Genomic DNA, 15,928 nt, shown 5'->3' with positions numbered 1-15,928 from the left:
GCATTATATAAAGTAATTGAAACAATAAACTAATTGTATAGGCTATTTTTATAAACAAAGGGTAACATCACAAAAGAAAAAACAAAATTAGTATCTTAGAAATTATGGCTAAATTATAAACATGAATAAAATGTAAAAAGTGTGTATGCTTTTTTACTTTAAACTAACCACTTTAGTACACTTTAACACTTTGCCCAGATTTCTCTTACTGAACTGTTTTATTGGGTCTAAACACACAGTGTTTACTGTCAGGGGTCACAGGAGGTCAAAGGTCACAGCCTGTAGACACTCTTTGGATGGAGCCTTAGCCTCCACAAGCAGCAACACAGTATTTGAAGTTTGGCAGATTTTGGGGAAACACACAGCAGGCTCTCCCTTTGGGGTTCGAAGCGCTGCTTTGATATTGACCTGGATTTTATAATTATGGGAATACATTTGCACAAAAATGTAAAGTTGACATGAAAACTGTCTCATTATTTCAGACTGCATACTAAAAGCTATACATACTATTTATACCATAGTGTACATAGTATGTCTAGGGTGAGAAACGCCTGGATGTATACAACATTTAGCAAGAATGAGACGGAGTTTAATCCGAACCTCAGATTGGGAGCCTGTCCTGAGACTAGGTGCTGAGACAACTAAGGGCAGTTAATGAGACTAGGGGATTGTCCTGAGACTAAATGCCGAACCTGATACTAACGGCGGGTCCCCAGGCTTAGGGCCGGTTCTGGGACTTAGGGCCTGTTCCTGACAAGGGACTGGTCATGACCGCATGGGCCGATCCTTATACTATGGGTCGGACCTGAGAAAAAAGGACCGGTCCTGAGACTAGAAGGCAGGTCTGGAAACTAGGGGGTCTGTCCTGAGACATTAAGGTTGGTCTTGAGACTGGGGGGTGCTTCGATTAGGTGCAGGTCCTGAGTGGCCGGTACGACTAGGGTTGGGTTATGGGCCTAAGGGCCAGAACTGAGTCTTTGGGCCAAACCTGAGCCTAAGGGTCAGACCAGACCTAAACCTAGGGGCCCTGAGACAAAGGCCATTCTTAAGACTAGGGGCCGGTCCTGATACTAGGGCCGGACCAGAGACCGGGGACCAGACCAAAAACTAGGGGCCTAGCCTGAGACAAGGGCCATTTTTAGGACTAGGGGTTGGTACTGAGACAAGGGGCCTGTCCTCAGATTAGGGGCAGGTCCTGATACTAGCGGCCGGTCAAGAGACAAGGAGCCGGACCACTAGGGGCTGGTCCTCAGACCTGGAGTGGGTCCAGTGCTGAGACCAGGCACAGGTCCTGAGACTAGAGGCAAGTCCTTAGACTAGGAGCAGGTCCTGAGACTTGGGCCAGGTCCTGAGACTTGGGCCAGGTCCTGAGACTTGGGACAGCTCTCCCTCTCCTCTTACATAATAAAACGTATCTGAAATCAAACTCTCGCTGACCTCCAACAGAATATGAAATGCTGTGGCTCCCATCATCATCATCATCTTCATCATCTGCTGCACATTTGATCAAAAGTGAATTTTGTGCTGTTTATGGAGTGTTTCAGCTCCAGGGTTTGCAGGGACTGGCTCTCTTTTTTACTTTTGAGCTTCAAGTTTAATGTCCCGTGGATTTGCCGCCACAAAAATGAAGCAAGAGGAGGAGGTTTTGCATCAGTCTTCAGATTTGCGAGGTTTTGGGATCCGTTTTGGACTCGAGTCTTGGCCTGAAAGAGAATCTGTTGTAAAAATCTAGCAACTAAAATAAGTCTGACCACTGCAAGTATCAGATATATGATTACACGTCTGCAGGAGACGCCTCACTTTTTAGTTTTGCTTCTCAATAAACAACACGAAGACGAAAGGGCAGCTTCTCTCCTCTCATTGTGGTGAAGTGTACAGCAGCAGCAGCTCTTCACTAAATATAGTTTTCTTTCTTGACAATTGGAAGTCCTCCAAACACACAACAGTCTGCATTCAGAAAGAGTTCATGAAATGCAGTAAAGCTTGGATATAAAACACTAACAGCTAAAGATCATCAGAATCAACAGGTTTAATCAAATATCAACTCCATCCCTACGAGAAGCTGCGGATATTAGAAACGAACACGTTGAAGTCAACCCACTGTCCTGAGCTTCTCCTGTTCTCATCAGTTTGTTGTCTGTATCCAGTTCTCTTTATACATTCATGTGGGTGGTACTTCTGTGATATCCCTTTGTTTTTGAAATTCCCATGGTCTTTTTGGTTCTACATTTTGGTCCAAGTAGGGTTGCAAAATTCCGGGAATTTTTAAAGATGGAAACTTTGCATGGGAATAAACTGGGAATTTTCTTAATTGAAGGTTGGCTCTTCATAGGAAACTTAAATATAGTTGGGGGAAGTATATTTGAGCATAATCTTGACTAAAACAACAGATGCCATTCAAGTACACTTGAATATCCATGCCATAGCACACTGCTTACTGCATGGCTATTGAGACCACACCCCCACAGGCACTGTGCATTCCTCCATCAAATGCACAGATGAGTAATATTTTACTCAACATTCCTGTTTTCGTTCTTCAATTAAACAAATTGTTCAATAAAATAATTAAAACTTGTTCTGTTCTAAAATCTGTTGAAATATCATGTTTTTTTGTTTAATTTTGCATCGAATATTTCCAAAATACCCCAGCTTAACTTCCTATGGAAACTTTCCGGCCCCTAGCCCCTTTGCAACCCTAGGTCCAAGTGCACCTCCTTCCGTAACATCCAAACAGTGCTAGGCCCATCAGATAACGGTACTTGCGACGTTAGCAAGCATTGCTGGCTTCCAAAGCTAGTAGTGTTATTGTAGATAGCAGCCAATGCTTGCAATGTTAACAAGGGGGGCTGCCGTCGTTTGAATCTGTGCAAGACTAAAACATTCCGTCAACAAGCTTTTCCCCATGGTTATGACAGTCAATAAAGATTGTGTGATATCAACTTGCAATATTGTTGAAGAAACAAAGATTATAACTATAATTATACAATACTATTATCAGAGGTATTTTTCCGAGATAATTCTTTTGACTTGAGCACTTACTGCCGGTATGTAAATATACAATTTTACAGGGAAAAGTTTTGAATCTTTGTTGTTATTTTGTCTTCTTTGTTATTTTGTGCCTTTTTAAGGTCATTTTGTGTCTCCCTGAAGTTATTTTGTCTATCTTTTTTAGTATTTGGTGCCTCTTTCTAGTCTTTTTGTGTTTTTTATTTTGTTATTTGTCACCTCTTTGTTGTCATTTGTGCTTCGTTGAGGCCATTTTGTTTCTCTTTGAAGATAATTTGTTTTCCTTTGTGGTCATTTTGTGTCTCTTTGAAGATAATTTGTTTTCCTTTGTGGTCATTTTGTGTCTCTTTGAAGTTAATTTTTGTCTATTTGTATTCATGTTGTGTGTCTTTGTAGCCCTTTTGTGTTTTGTTTGTAATATTTTGGACTCTTGGTGGTCATTTTTGTTTCTTTGATCTCATTTTGTTTCTTTGTTGTCATTTTTGTGTTTCTTTGTAGTCTTTATAAGTATCTTTGCAGTTGTTTAGCATCTCTGGTTGTTTTATGTAACACATGGTCATTTAAAGTCTCTTTTAAATGAGATTTGGCGCCTGTTCAATAATCCATCTATGCTCATGGTGCTCAGATCTTAATATTCTGCTTTTTTATGTTGTGTTTTTCAGAGTTGCTAGGCTCCACCAAGAGACTGAATGTGAACTACCAGGACTCAGACGGGTGAGTGAGGAAGTCAAAGCCGTTCAACTTTTCTGTGTGTGTAGCGCTCCCACTGCATCTATAAAACAGTTTCACTCTCGAGCTGGAAACCAGGAGGCTGAAGTCAGACCTGACTCAGCAGATGGTGTCAAACATCATCTCGCTCTCTGTGTTTAAATCCTGAGTCTCTGCTGAAACGCTGACTGTTATATTTCCCCCTTGGAGCTCGTTAGCCTGGAAGAAGAGAATAGATGGAGAAACTTTAGTCCCTCCTCATCAATATTTCTCTGTGTTTAAACTCTTTATTATCCTCCTGCTGTCTCCTCCCAAACCCCGCGCCCCCCCAATTTGACGTGTCTCTATACACCCGCTGCATTTTTTCGACCAACTTCTATCGTGGCTAGAAATGAATCTGATTTTGAAGTTGCTTGTAAAATCATTTTAAACCATATTCTTGATAAATACATAAGAGATATGGCTTTTTATAATACGGTTTTTTTATTTAGTTATTTTTTAAGTTATTTAATATTTTTTAACTTGGGTAAATATGGGGTTTTGATTCCTTTTGTGTAAGAATGGCATTACACCTTGTATGTTTTTGATAGAGAAAGTGTTGCTAGAGGCAACCCTCGTAACTCTAAAGTGGGTTTTTTAGACGAATTTGCTCATATGTTTGATGTTTCTTTTAATTCGCTGCACGGACAATAAAGTAGATCCACCACTTTAGTTCAAACTGAATATTTTATGGATTTTGACAATTGTGTTCAGAGATACATGTTACTCAGGGGATAAATCCTTTTGTTTTTTACTCTGGAGCCATCATCGCTTCAACATTTGAATGTGTCCATTGTATGGAAATGCTTTATGAGGAATAATACCTTGATACATACAATGTTATCAATGACAACAATACAATATAAGCACAATTGGCAATACACAAAAAACAATAAGAACTGATTTTGGTAAATGGGCATATGATACAGTTTCATATCAATCACAGGCCCTTCAAACTAATCAAATCGTAATCATATTGTTGAAGGCTTTGCAATATTACACTTTATTGTTGTCCAACAGATAGATTTAAAATCATAATGTGTTGAAACCTGTAGGAATGTGCATTTTGCATCTCTTTCAAGGCTATTTTCAGTCTCTACATTTCGGAAACTAAGATCGTGTCCTGTCTTGGTGCTCGTGATTTAATGTCCTCCTGCTGAAACAACGCTCTCAGCTTTAAGTCAACACAGAGGTCGTAACAAAAGTTCAGAGACAGAGGACGAGCTGAGAGTCGGAGGGCCAGAGAGTCCCGGGACGTCCTCGAGTGCTGGCCTCCTTTGTTTGGCCCCTTAAAGGGCAGAGGGGTGCCCGGCGGGGTCATAGGTCAGGTAGCAAAGACCGCCTGTTTACGAAGAGCGTGGATGACTTAATGCAGCGCTGACAGCTGAGGAATGAGGGAGGGCTGAGGGGACGGGAAGGAGTCAATTAGTAGTTAATATCAGTGAGAACGTAGACAATACTGTGAGCGCTGCAGCTGCAGGGATTAGTCCCTCCCAAAGAAAATAAACACCAGTTTCTGAGTGAGTGCTTGATGCGAAAACATCTTCAGAGAGTTCCTGCTTTCACTGTTTTATGTCTGTTTTATAAGTGAATATCTTTGCTGATAAAACAAGACATTGAAAGTCCTTTGGCTATGAGAAACTGGGAATGACATTTCTTACTCTTTATTGACATTACACATTTTCCAAATTAATTGGAAACAAACCGACCATACTCACCATTTGCCAATTTTAGTTTGTTGACAGAAAATAATCTGGAACTTTTCCAATTTTCCCGCACTTCTATTGGCTAGCACTCAAACACATTGTACGTGATAGGCTTAGGGGCGGGACGTCTGTAAGACAGAGCCACCCAATTTACCAATCAGAGCAGACTTCTCAGGGTGAAAAGAGGTGCTGCGGCACGATGAGAAAAATAAAGAGCTTTTTGAACATTAAAATATCCTCAGACATATTATATATATATATATTTAAATACAAACACTACCTTTATTTCCTTTACACAGTGAATAACGCTGCAATGATGAGTCAATCAACAGAAATGTAGTGTCTAATCATTAAGATAAGGCTTTTTCACCCTTTCAAATAATGTCAGTTCACTTTTCTCTGTCTTATTTCATATTGAGGTATAACATCTTTGTTTATTGCGTTAACAATACAATATATATAATGACATAGGCTTGAACTATGAGAAACTGGGATGCACATTTTTCACAATTTCCGACATTTAAGAAAGAAAACTAATCTATAATTTAAAAACAATTAGATGCAAATCATTGTTAGTTGCATCCCTAAAACCAACACAACCACATGAAACATTTCTAAACCGCTGCCAACAAACAAATTCTGCGCAATTTGTATCGTTTTCTCTTCACTGCTGAAGATATATTTATAACTCCTTTTTATTTAAAGTTTTGTGCTTGTGTTTTGGGGCTAATAGTCTCCACAGGGACGCTGGATCTCAGACAGTAAAGAAAATGTGTTTCATTATTCATTAGCGTGTAATCACAACTTCCATGCAGTAACTCAGACGCTTCCCACAATCCTCCAGTGTTCCCCCCGTGGTATGATCGTGTGTGTACAGTCATTCTGCCGACAGGGACACTCACTTTGATATCATGTTTCTGCTGTCAGATCATCAGGAGTTTCTGTTGGACAGCTTTCTGCAGGGTGGCCATGGTCTTTACAAAGTGTCTCCTCCTTAAATTACTCATAGAATACCTTAAAGGTCTTACAAATGTTGTATCTTAACATTTACTTATAGAATGCCACAAAGAGACTTTCATTTTCCTAACTACGCATATGCCTTAAAAAGCATTACAAATGTCTAAACTTCACATTTAAAAAGGAATGACTTTAATAGACTTAAATGCCTTCACATAACTTCACATAAACTCAACAGTTTTAAAAATGTATTTACCTTTAAAAGTCTAATCACTTTTAGTAAAAGAATCCCTTAAAATGTCTGAAATGTCTTAAATGTTGCTGGTAAGTTCCGAATGCCTTTGAAAGATATGTTGGGCATATTTGCCATTATTGGAGAGAGAGAGGGGAGGCCATGCGTAAAGGGGCTTTCTGTCCTAACGGCCCTTACTGTGTGTATTTTTGAAACAGACTTTATCATAGACTTATCATCATAAGAGCGTTAAAAACAAGTCACAGCTGTCCAAATGATTGAAGATTCAGAAAGCCGAACATGTGAAGCACATGGCCTTACGTTGCAGGGTAGTGCATTGGAAACCATTTTAGAACTTATTTAACTGAAATAAGTTCAGAAATTGTTTTTCAATGACAGTCTGTAACTTTTCATATGCAGATAAAAGTGATTAAATACCAGATTTATGCTGAAACTTTTGCATGAAACAGCTCTGCTAATTTGTTCGTCTGATCATGAATCCCCACGGGCCACGGCGTCGTCTGTCGAGCGTGTTTTAACAACAAGAGCACAGAGAAAAGGGTAACACCGAGAAGGAGAAGGAGGAGAGTGCCGGAGGTTATGTTTAATGAAACAGAAAGCATCCAGCACGTCTGAACAATAGCTGACATACTTTCCTCGTCGCTCACACAGTTTTACATTTCAGCAGAGGATTAATTACCCAGCAGCCCCTCCTCTCCAGGTGTACCTGGAACGTTTGATTGTGTGGAGACACAGGAAGGGACCTTTAGTGTGATTAAAGGATGTTAGTGTGTGTGCTGGTCCACCATTCATCACTGAGAGTATTTCACTTTATTGACATGCCTCCGTGTGTGTGGGTGAGAAACAAACGGTGTATAAAGGAGCTGCTTTCCCGAGACAAATGACTGTTTGACTTTGTTGGCTGGCTGTTTGCTTGTGTTTCTATGGAGAGCAGAGCCGGAATGAAAAACATTCGGCTGCTGGGATGCATTTTAAATTGAAATGCTTCTTGGTTCTTCAATGTCTCCATAGGTTGCAATAGATCATGACATTTGACTGAATGGTTCATGGTGTGGAAACATGGTGTTAAAAGACAGAAGGGGTAGAACTAGAGAAAATAACAAAAGGTAAATGAACAACATTGTTGTAATTCTCTTGTATATGTAGGTTCCTAAGAGAGATATATATATAGTCCAATAAAAAAGAATTTGTCCACGAGAGTTTGTACGGCTTGGCAATAAATGTTTCCAGCAATATATATCGTTGTAGAAATATATATATTATTTTATTATACAGAGTTGATACCTGTTAAGTTGTGCCTTCATAGTGGGGAGGGGCTAACCCACGTGGTTTGGGTGACGTCACACATCAGAGGGTAATGTGCGTCAGTAGTTGCAGGAAAGTTATGCCGTCTTAAGTTTCGTATTGTGTGCGTAAATGAACGAAAAACCACACAGACGAATATCTGTATGTCTGCCTAAAAGTTTATTTTTTAACGAGTTGTTCTATATTCTCCTTGCAGGTGCAACTATGTGGCTTGTATCCTGGATTATATGTTTAAGTCATGGATGTTTAAAGTTCATATTTGTCTAATATTAGTTTACTTTTCATTAATGAAGTATGACGCTGCGCTGTCAGTACACTTGTCCCTGTTTGTGATTGGTCAAATGTAGCTAACCCCGCCCCTTTCACGTGAACGCGTTCTCAGCTGGAGAGAGAAACCCTGGCTTGATTTACCGAGTTGATAACCAGCGTCGTAGGACCGCTTAGCGAGATCTCGTTTGTTAGGGTTAGTGAAGATAACTCAAACGTATCCAGGGTCTGTTGAACTGGCTCCGCACAGGGCACAGGTGGCTGCATAGCAGAGCTAATGTCAAAGACACACACATTAGACATTATATTTTTATTTTACCAGGGTGCAGTTACACAAATATTTGGGAAGGCTTAGCCTTACCTAGCCTACAGCACCCGCCGCCCCTGGGTGAGCTTGTGTCTGTGCAGGTTGCACACACTCAAGCCTGTCAGGACATCGAGTCCACAGTTTCCCTCACGGGATAAGGACCGGAGCTAGCTTTCGTTCCTGGGTGCGTTGTGCATCCACCTCCCTGCAGCACATACTCTCCACAGCTTTATCCATGGGAGCCTGCCTGCAGACCTCCACTCTCAGGACAGTTCCGGTGCAGAACCTCCACTCTCAGGACACCTCCACTGTCAGTACAGGAAGTGACGATTCTGATGCGGTTTTTTCCGCCGACCGAAGGACTCGTTTGATGGAAGTTTTCAAATCACAATGGAGACTCATCACGCTCAAATGACACCATGGAGGAATGTAACGGGAGTTGACAGGGGACTCACGACGTCACGAGGGCCTATTTTCGGACACTTTTTTTCACTTTTCCCCGGTTTTATTATTTTTAATTGTTTTGGCTATTTCACCCGGTTCTCTAACTCTCCACTACAATCGTGGTATGAAAAAATACATTACATTGAAAACTTTCAAACTGAATGATAAAGAAGGATTTGATGTGCATAAGTGGTAACACTACCAGTGCAGGACAATACACAACATGTGTTGCAAGACAAAAGAGGTGGAAGAGTAAGGATATAATGGGACATAATCAAAACCAACCAACCAATAAATGTAAACCAGAGGATAAGAAGAAATAATCAAGTTTGAAAGGTTTTGTTATGCATCATTTTTAATGAAATGTTTGCAGAGCTCTAAAATAGTGTTACTTTAAATATTTGTGTCTCGGCTCCATGATAGTGTAACATATTGACATTGCAACAGTCCTGATATGTATTTGGATAAAAAAAACTGGTATTTTCAGTCTTTTTCACAAGTGCTCCAGCTTTTGTCCTGGAGCAGAGATCACCCTCTGAGGAGGGAGGAGAAACCATAAGGCTGGGACACATTTTAAAATTATATAAAACTTTTGTTTTTATATAGGTAGCCCCAAATCATAAAATATATATATTACATTTTTTTTTTTAAAGTATATATTGCACGAAAACAGACTCATTGTTTAAATCCGAGACTTTTGAGTTTAGAAAATTGTAAAACAGAACCATAAAATAAGCAAGTTAGCCTTTTTATTGTTTATTGGTACTGTAGTACGAAAGGAAAAAAACATTGCAGCGACTATTTATTTTTTCTGTTAGTTTTATGCCCCAATCCACTGTCTAAGTTTAATACATATCATATTTATTGATTTATTCTTAATTTTTGTGTTTTAAATTAGTGATAATCAGTAGGTGCAACAATTAGATTGAATGTGAAAAGTCCTATTATTAAGAAAATCAATTATTGAAGAAGAAAAGCTTATAGAACATTTTAGAACTGAAGTTCAATCTCTTTTGCAGGACATTTACTTGTAACCGAGTATTTTTTGTAGTGTAAAGATCTACCATGTGTATTGAGTTGTGTGTGATGTTTTCCTGTAAAATGTTCTCCGTGTGCCAACATGCCTGACCTACACACTCATAAAGAACTGCTCGTAAAGGTTCTGAGTAACACTATCATCTCATAAAAAAAGAGACTTACAAATGAGCCAAACTCTCTGTGAACATGAACACACTGTAAATCTTGTTTTTCTCTTGGGGGAGAAGTCATAACTTATTAAAGTGAGACTGGGGGAATGTTTTTTAACATCCGGTCTGTGACAGCTCGGTAAAATGCAAAGAAAGTGTACTATTCATGTATAAAGCAAAACGCATAGGACCTAAATATGATCCCTGTGGCACTCCTTTGATACAACATTTCAGACTTGATTTAAAAACAGTCTGATTCTCTCGGGCAGTGGTTTTCAAAGTGTGAGGCGCGCCTCCCTTGGGGGGCGCCATAGAGCTTTAGGGGAGGCGCAGAGTGAGAAAAAAATTAGGAGAAACAGTGAAATCTAGCTGGTTAATTTCAGCTGCGAAAAAGCACACGGCCGATCTTCCGGGGCGTGTTATTTATAATATCGGACAAATACATCTTTCCATTGACGTGTCTGGGACAAGTAACGTTTTTCGCCCATAAATGTTAGTTTCGGGTCTGCTTGTCGATTCCTAAGGAAATGCATCTCGCCGCTTTCTGTACAGTTAGACGGGGCGGGACGTGTAGCACAGTGGCCGGGTTGGGAAGCAAAACTCGGTTCCAAGTAAGAACAAATAACAATTGTCCGTTCCCGGGATTAATAAGAGTTGTGAGGACAGGAGGCCGAGCCCTGCGGACCGCAGCTCTCTCTCTCTATGCTCCAGATCATCTGATCGCTGCACGGTGCAGCTCAGCATCTCTCTCTCTCTCTCTCTTTCTACACACAGCAGATCCGCTGCCTGTTTAACAGCCTCATCTTTGTCAAACTTTCTTATGTTCCTTCTCTAACAGGTAATGAAGGTTATTAAGCGTTTTAGCTCCTGTGTTGTTAATATTGACCACCATTTCCTTTATGATGTGAAGCAGCCTCCCTGTCTGTGTCCTCGCGCTGTCCTCACATCAGCGGACCCCCAGACTCGGAGGAGCAGGGATGTCAGTATTGTTTATGAAGCAGGGTAAAGAAAGTACATTATGAAATGAAAATATTATTTATTTTCTTTTACAAACGGTGAGCAGCTGGGCAGCTGCAGCATGTGTATTGCAGGACATGTGTTGTACAGACAGTGTGTGTGGTTGGACTCTGTCTCACAAAACATCAGAGAAGACTGGGACTCAGCACGATAGATTCAAACACACACACAGAGACGCGACAAGAAGAGAGAAACAGTCATTTCAAATGGCGTGCTCAAAAAAGAGAAAGGTAGACAGTGAAAACAGAGCATTTAATGACATGTTCTCTTACTGGACCTCTTGGAAATGCAATTGAATGCCCCTGCATTATAGCAACAACAACAATAATAATAATAATAGCAATAATAATTGGGAGGGGGGGGCGCGGTTTAGGGCTGAACGATGAATCGATTTTAAATCGAAATCGCGATTTTAAATGATGCGATTATCAAATCGCAAAGCCTGCGATTTTTCTTCCTGTGTCTCAGTCATCCACACCAATCAGAAGTGCTGTGCTCCACATGTACCAGGAGGCTTGTGGCGCAGTGGATAGAGCCTTGGTGTTGGGATCAGGGGTCACAGGTTCAAACCCCACTGCAGTCAGCATGTCGTTGTGCCCCTGGGCAAGACACTTCACCCCAAATTGCTCCTGTGGAGATTGTCCACAGTAAGTCGCTTTGGATAAAAGCGTCTAACAAGTAACATGTAATGTACCAGCCATTGTTAACCAATCAGAAGTGGCCCATGATAGAAGGTGACAGATTGATAGACAGATTGATCCAATCACCTGCCAAGTATTTTTGAAAGTGCCTGCCCTTTCCAAATGGCTTCCAATGGAGCTTTCCTAGATGGTTTGGTGAAACCAACCATCTGGGTCAGGTTAGCAATGCTCCATCACATGTTTCTATTACAGTGAATCTTAAACTGAAGCTTGACTTTAAAGCAACCCAACGGAAGTTTCATGTAAGTTTAGTTCTTTCACTCGTAGCTCGGGCTTTCCCTTTAATGAATCCCTTATATCAAAGAGAATATTACACAATGTTCTCGTAATTTTTCCAATTTAGTCTAAGGGAACATTTTTATTTATTTTTTTATAAATGTATTCATTTGGTTAAAATGTTTTTGTTTCTCTTAAAGAAAACTTTGAAAAATTCTCATGAATATCTGAGCTTTTTTCCTGTGAAATAACATTAGTTTCATAGAATATTCCACTCTTTTCCCCCGCATATTTCAGATTTGTATTTCTTGTAAATGTATGACTTTATCTTCATAGAATATTTTCCACTTTAATCCCAGAATATTCCTTTTTTGTCCTCTTCTCCTGCTCTCTGTACCCTCTCTCAGTAATCCGTCCATTATAGTCGGAGCAGCTCCCGGCGCTGTCTGTTTCTGTGCCCTCATGAATACCAGCGCTCATGTTATTACACAACAGAGAGAACGCTTCAATAAGAACCCCCCATCCCCCCCATTCATTTCATAACGTCTCGACCTGCTTTATTTACCACATGGAGCCTGTGCTTTATTTCCTCTCCTGTCTGAGTTCCACATGTGGGGGAGGACGCTCAGATGTGACGACTGCGGTGCATGTTATCGGTTTAATACAAAGTACAGGCAGGATATTATATTATTTCTCCATTAAAACGTCCGTTCTTCAATTACATTCCGATACATTTAGAAAGATTGGCTTTTCTTAGCAATTTACCACTTACCAATTACATTTTTCTCATAAATATAATATTTTTGAAATGGGTTTTTCTCGCAATATTACCCGATTCCCCAGCCCTCTCCTTTAACTGGTGAACTGTTTTTGATCCTGTGTTTTATCAGGGTTTTAACAGGGTGTGTAGCTAACCTGTGGCTGCAAGTCCACCTCTGACTCACGCAGACACACACACATCTGAACAAACACACACCCACCTTTCTTTATGTCAGAAGTCAGTTTAAAACTCCAGTCCGGTTTGCATCACCCTCTTCCCTCCTCACGTCCTTTGTATTATGGTTTATCTTATTTTTATATTTGTAGTACCCGCATCAAGGTAGAAAAGCCTTTGAACCACGGCCGCACCCGTCTCTTGTCTTCAGCTTTCAGTCAGCCCGATGATGAACCCATTAATCACACGATTAATCCTTAGGTGATTAGACGATGAAAAGAAGCTGCAGCCCTAATAAACTCTTTTTAGAGGGAGAGTATGTCTTAAGATACCAGGGACCATTTAATTTCCTTAATAACGTCATTATTATAATACTAATTGCTATTATTACTTTTTTTAATCTATTTTCATTGTATTTTTCTGTTATATAAATATTATTATAATAATAAAATAGTATTTTGTAATTTGGAGTAAGATTATTATTATTTGTATTACTATGATTATTGTATCAAATGTATGTGTCCCTTGAAATAATACTTTTTTACACTATTATATTGTTATGGGAAACAAATCAAGTTAAATATATGAGAAAACTAGTTAACATGTATTAACCATATTTGTAGATTCTAAGAGTTATAGGTTTGTTTGATTGGACCATAATATATAAAGTTTTATCATGTTTTTTATTTTGATATTATTCCTTGAGCTATGAAGCCTTTTGTAAAAGAAGATGGATGGTTTAAATGAAAACTTTTCCCAAAGAGAACCCCTGCTATTGAATGGCATATCTCTTTTTATGATATTTTCTATAACGTTTGTGAGTCAGATGTGTTTAGTTGTGTTTACAGTGTGACTATATTAAGCCCGAGTCTGTATCTGTTGACTGATAAGGATCCATTGTGTATTATTTATCGTATATATTTATAATGTAATATCTGTGGTCCCTCAGGTTTTCGGCCCTGCACCACGCCGCCCTCACAGGAACCACAGAGCTGCTGGCAGCCCTGCTGGAGGCCCAGGCCTCCGTGGATGTCAAGGACAGCAACGGTCAGTTTCATACTGAGAGAATAACAGCCATAACGATACATTAACTTTACTTTGTTATGTCTTTTATACATAAATATGTTTCCCCGGTGTGTAAGGGAACTCACAAACCCTCCCTCTCTCCTCCATACCCACATCTCTAAAAACGGGGGTACAACGGAGCTGATCCAGATTTGCTGCCAATATGACGTAATATCAGAAATGTGGGCTGGCTTTACGCCCACGGCCCTATCAGAAGGTTGCTATCAGAAACAATGAGCAACGTGTTTTGGAAGTAATATGGTCTTTGTTTACATTAGCAAGCATCGCTAACACTCAGAGCTAACCTGTAGTGGAGAGAGTGTGTGTAAAAAAGCAGGAAATAAAAAGGAACTCGCCTTGTGGTAAACCCGCAAGAGAAAAGGCATTTGAGCTCCATACTGTTTCAGAAATAATGTGGTTTGGAACAGGATATGGTGTTTAATCACAGCAGCGTTTAGCTGAGGGAAATTTAAATTGCGGCTGTGGCGCAATAGGGGCGACTGTGGCGCAGTGGAGTAGTGCGTTGGTGTTCGGATCAGGGGCCTCATTTATAAACGGTGCAAACGCTCAAAAGATGGCGTGCGCCAGTTTCTAAGCAATGTTTCCGATTTATAAAAGACAATATGCGGTCCTCCACGCACACTCTGACTCTGGTTGAGACGCACAGGCTGCAGTGGAGACGCCGCGCACAGCTGATCGACAGCTGGAACACAAAACACCAAATACAAAAAAATAATTCAGATCCAGTCGTCATGACTCCACTCCGGAGGGATTCCCCGATTCTCATCATGGGGGGGGGGGGTCTCCTGTCCCCGGTACAAACACACTGCCTGAGGAAGGTTAGGCTATGTGTATTGTTTTTGTCATTGACCTTTTTCGGACCACTTATTTATTTATTTTGGTGACGATCCGACCTCCATGCTGCTACTGGTGCATCAACCAATATGATTTATCTCCACCCCCCCAAAATAACCAAAATCTGACACGGTGTGACATGATTTTTTTAGCTGTTCTGTCGTCATTTCCTGCGATCTTCTTCCTGCAGTCAGTCAAAATGAATATTAATACGGGCGTTTCTTTGACTATTTATAGGCAAATATGGGCGTTACGTGAAGCCCGCAAAGGCTGCGCCGCATTTCGAGTTGATTGTGATTTATAAAGGGAAACCGCAGTGTTTTATAAATCGGAAAATGTCTGTGCGTATTGATTTGCTTTGTCCTACGTAAGCAACCTTCCCACGGGAATCCTACGCAAGCTTTATAAATGAGGCCCCAGGGGGGCACAGGTTCAAACCCCACTGCAGTCAGCATGTGGTTGTGTCCCTGAGACCCTTCACCCCAAATTGCTCCTGTGGGGATTGCCCACAGGATTGAGTATGTAAGTCGCTTTGGATAAAAGTGTCTAACAAGTGACATGTAATGTAATGTAGTGTAATGTAAAAAAGAAATGTTGATTAAAATACAATAAAACAAGTTAACGGACAAGAAATGAATATTTGAAAATATGAAAAGATTTAAATATTCTAAGTTGAAAATTAAATGTAAAAGACATAAAGGCAAGAAAAAACAAAAATTTGACAGAAATTGCATGAAATATAAAAATAACTTTTATTTAAAACAAAAAGATAATGTGACAAGCAAATGAATAGTTTACACACAAAACAATGCATTAAATACACAATAATAATTGTTCATTAATAAGAATAATCACACAAAACATTTCTACCCTGTTTATTTGGTAGAAATGTTTTTCTATTTGAGTACCTGTTCGACCTCTGCAAAGGTGGGAGAGTACTCATATCCTGCATTTGAGTAAA

The 15,928-nt window shown here is 40.0% G+C and overlaps 1 protein-coding gene across 4 annotated transcripts in view; it reads left to right on the top strand.

Annotated features, from left to right (window-relative positions):
- The window catches only part of LOC117451043 (caskin-2-like), a 95,600-nt gene that overhangs the window by 31,475 nt on the left and 48,197 nt on the right, over positions 1-15,928 (top strand). For all 4 annotated transcript variants that reach the window (XM_071203935.1, XM_071203934.1, XM_034089123.2 and 1 more), the window contains exons 3-4: positions 3,669-3,720; positions 13,997-14,094. In XM_071203935.1, coding sequence (XP_071060036.1) covers positions 3,669-3,720; positions 13,997-14,094 — 150 coding nt within the window. The remainder of the gene's footprint in view (positions 1-3,668; positions 3,721-13,996; positions 14,095-15,928) is intronic.

This window comes from Pseudochaenichthys georgianus, chromosome 8, assembly GCF_902827115.2.
Source record: "Pseudochaenichthys georgianus chromosome 8, fPseGeo1.2, whole genome shotgun sequence".
NCBI classification, from domain to species: domain Eukaryota; kingdom Metazoa; phylum Chordata; class Actinopteri; order Perciformes; family Channichthyidae; genus Pseudochaenichthys; species Pseudochaenichthys georgianus.
This window is presented reverse-complemented; position numbering and strand designations above follow the sequence as displayed.